We start from the raw sequence: 2530 nt of genomic DNA, 5'->3' as shown, positions 1-2530 counted from the left end.
TACACACCCTGTTTGCGTTTTAATAAAAGTAAATTCAAACATCTTTAATATAGACCTGAAGAATAAAGGTTTGTCAGTCTAATGAAGAAATTAATGAAGTAACTTTCCAAGTGAGTATAAATTTTAAAACAATATATAACTGGGCTAGATCTTAAGGTCTTTGATAACAATTTTATAACCATACTACTAAGACAGTCATTCACAATATAAGTTAGTAAATTTTATTTAATAATATGTAAATTTATAATTATGGGCAATATACAGGATTTAAAATACTATGCATTTCAAGTGAAGGAAAGGTACTAGAACAAACTCTGAAATACTCTGAAAATGATTAACATTTTATGAATTTTTTCAGAGCACCCAAAACTTCTTTGTTCCTTAAGCTGTAAATAAAGGGATTTAGCAGAGGAATCACAACTGTGTAGAACAGAGAATATATTTTATCCTTTTGTTTACCTGATCCTGACCCAGGACTCACATACATGAAGAGGAGGGTACCATAGAACAAAGAGACAGAGAGCAGGTGAGCACTGCAGGTGAAGAAAGCTTTCCTTCTGCCCCTCTCAGACTTCATGTTCAGGACAGCAAATAGAACACGGGCATAAGAGACTATGATAGTCATAGAGGTACTGATTTGTATGGAAGAAGCACAAATAAAAACAACCAATGAATTAAGAGATGGATCTGTGCAAGAAATTGTATACAGTTGCAAGATTTCACAGTAGAAATGGTCAATTATATTGGATGTACAGAAAGTTAATCTAAATAACAATCCTATATTAAGTCCACAGTTTACAAAACCAATTATATATGACATACAGATTAACACAGTACAGAGTCTTTTGGGCATCACCACTAAATAGAGCAGAGGGTTGCATATGGCTACATAGCGATCGTAGGCCATTGCTACCAGGAGGAAAATTTCAGTTGTGGCACTAATACAAAAAAAATAATATTGGGCAAAACACTCACCAACAGATATCATGTCATTCTTATTTAAAAATGTCATAAGCATCTTTGGTGTCACAGAGGATGAAGTACAGGCATCAGCAAAGGCTAAATTTCCAAGGAAAAGATACATGGGTGTGTGAAGATTAGGGTCCTTCCAAATGAGAAAGATCAAGCCAAGGTTGCCTACCATGGTGGTGACATAGATGAAGAAGAACACCAGAAACAGGGGGACTTGCAGCTCTGGACGATCTGTTATTCCTCTGAGAACAAATTCAGTCAGCAGAGTGTTGTTCACATCCATAATACTCTCTCAGAATGCTCTCTGCAAAGAGAGATAAGATTGAATATCTGAACAAAACTAGCTGAGACTCTGGTCTCGTGAACTTGTGATTTATTTGTTCCTTAATCAAGAAATATGGAATATTTCTGCATTTAAAGGCATACTGGAAACACAAAGTATTTTCTGACTTTTGATAGATAAAATTTTGACTTGCAATTATCTGAACATTAAATGAGTAGGCAATTGAAACTGGTTTGTTTGGCTTTGTGCAAGTTACTCTTAACTACCACAAATGATGCACATAAGTATGACAGATATATTGTAAAGGGAATTTACAATGGCCAAGTATATGCTAAAATTTTATGCTAAAATATATTCTAAAAGACTATTTGAATGTGAAAAGTCTCTTTCCTAATTTCTCATCAACTTTTCCAAGTATTTTAATGATATTAGATTCACGATACAAGGTAATTATTTACCTAATGGCATTTCCATTTATGTATAAAAAGTCCATTGAACATATTCATTTCCCAAGAGGCCCCTTGAATTTTCTTCCTCCTTCTTCTAGTCCCCCTTTCCTATGAAAATTTTCCATTTCTACTTTAATTATATAACTTTCCATTATTTTATGTAGGCCCAAAAATTATTATGTTTTTGTTATTATATCCATTATTCTTTTATCCAAAGACATTGTCAGGAATAAGGTGGTCATAAAAACCTTATTTGTGCTGTTTTCTTTCACGTTTTATTATGCTATCTGATATATATTCACAGAAACAATTACAGACTTACTGACTATTGTGTTTTTCCTCAATGAAATATACGACTGAAATTATCAAAGTGCAGATGAGATAGAAGTTATAGAAGAAAAGATATAAATGTAATAATTAGAGTTTTCAGTATTGAAACCAACTTAAATGGTAAATTATAATTTTCATATAGAAAATTAAGTGAGAGAAAATTAAACAAATTGATTATTAATGACTATAGATATAATGGAAGGCAGAAAATTTCAAGTTTTCTGGTACCCACATAAATAAGAAATGAGGAAAGTTAGACTAGATGATGGAGAAAACCAGAAGAAGTAAACTCAAATCAACACCACTATTGTGCATTTCTATAATGACAAAGTATGCGTATTTCTGGATATGAGGTTGTTTTATACCTTGACATCACTGTGTTGATGATTTAAAATAGAAGTTGTGAAGTAGGAAAAATACACTTATATGACTAAGAATTTTATTACTAGGCCTAGTCTGGTTCTTTTAATAAAATCTGATCAATTGAGTGGCATTT

General features: G+C 32.2%; 1 protein-coding gene across 1 annotated transcript; it reads right to left on the bottom strand.

The window, feature by feature from the left end:
* Positions 1 to 334: 334 nt before the first annotated feature.
* Positions 335 to 1255, bottom strand: LOC127666031 (olfactory receptor 5AC1-like). The gene has a single exon (XM_052158729.1). It carries the CDS (start codon positions 1253 to 1255, stop codon positions 335 to 337), a length of 921 nt encoding a protein of 306 aa, XP_052014689.1.
* Between the last annotated feature and the right edge of the window lie 1275 nt (positions 1256 to 2530).

The sequence above is a fragment of the Apodemus sylvaticus genome, chromosome 15, assembly GCF_947179515.1.
Source record: "Apodemus sylvaticus chromosome 15, mApoSyl1.1, whole genome shotgun sequence".
Classification (NCBI taxonomy): Eukaryota; Metazoa; Chordata; class Mammalia; order Rodentia; family Muridae; genus Apodemus; species Apodemus sylvaticus.
The sequence above is the reverse complement of the archived record's forward strand: the minus strand, read 5'-3'. Positions and strand labels throughout refer to the sequence as shown.

Bases quoted from the DNA above. Each gene is read 5' to 3' on its own strand.
- LOC127666031 (XM_052158729.1), bottom strand. From the start codon at position 1,255: ATGGATGTGAACAACACTCTGCTGACTGAATTTGTTCTCAGAGGAATA.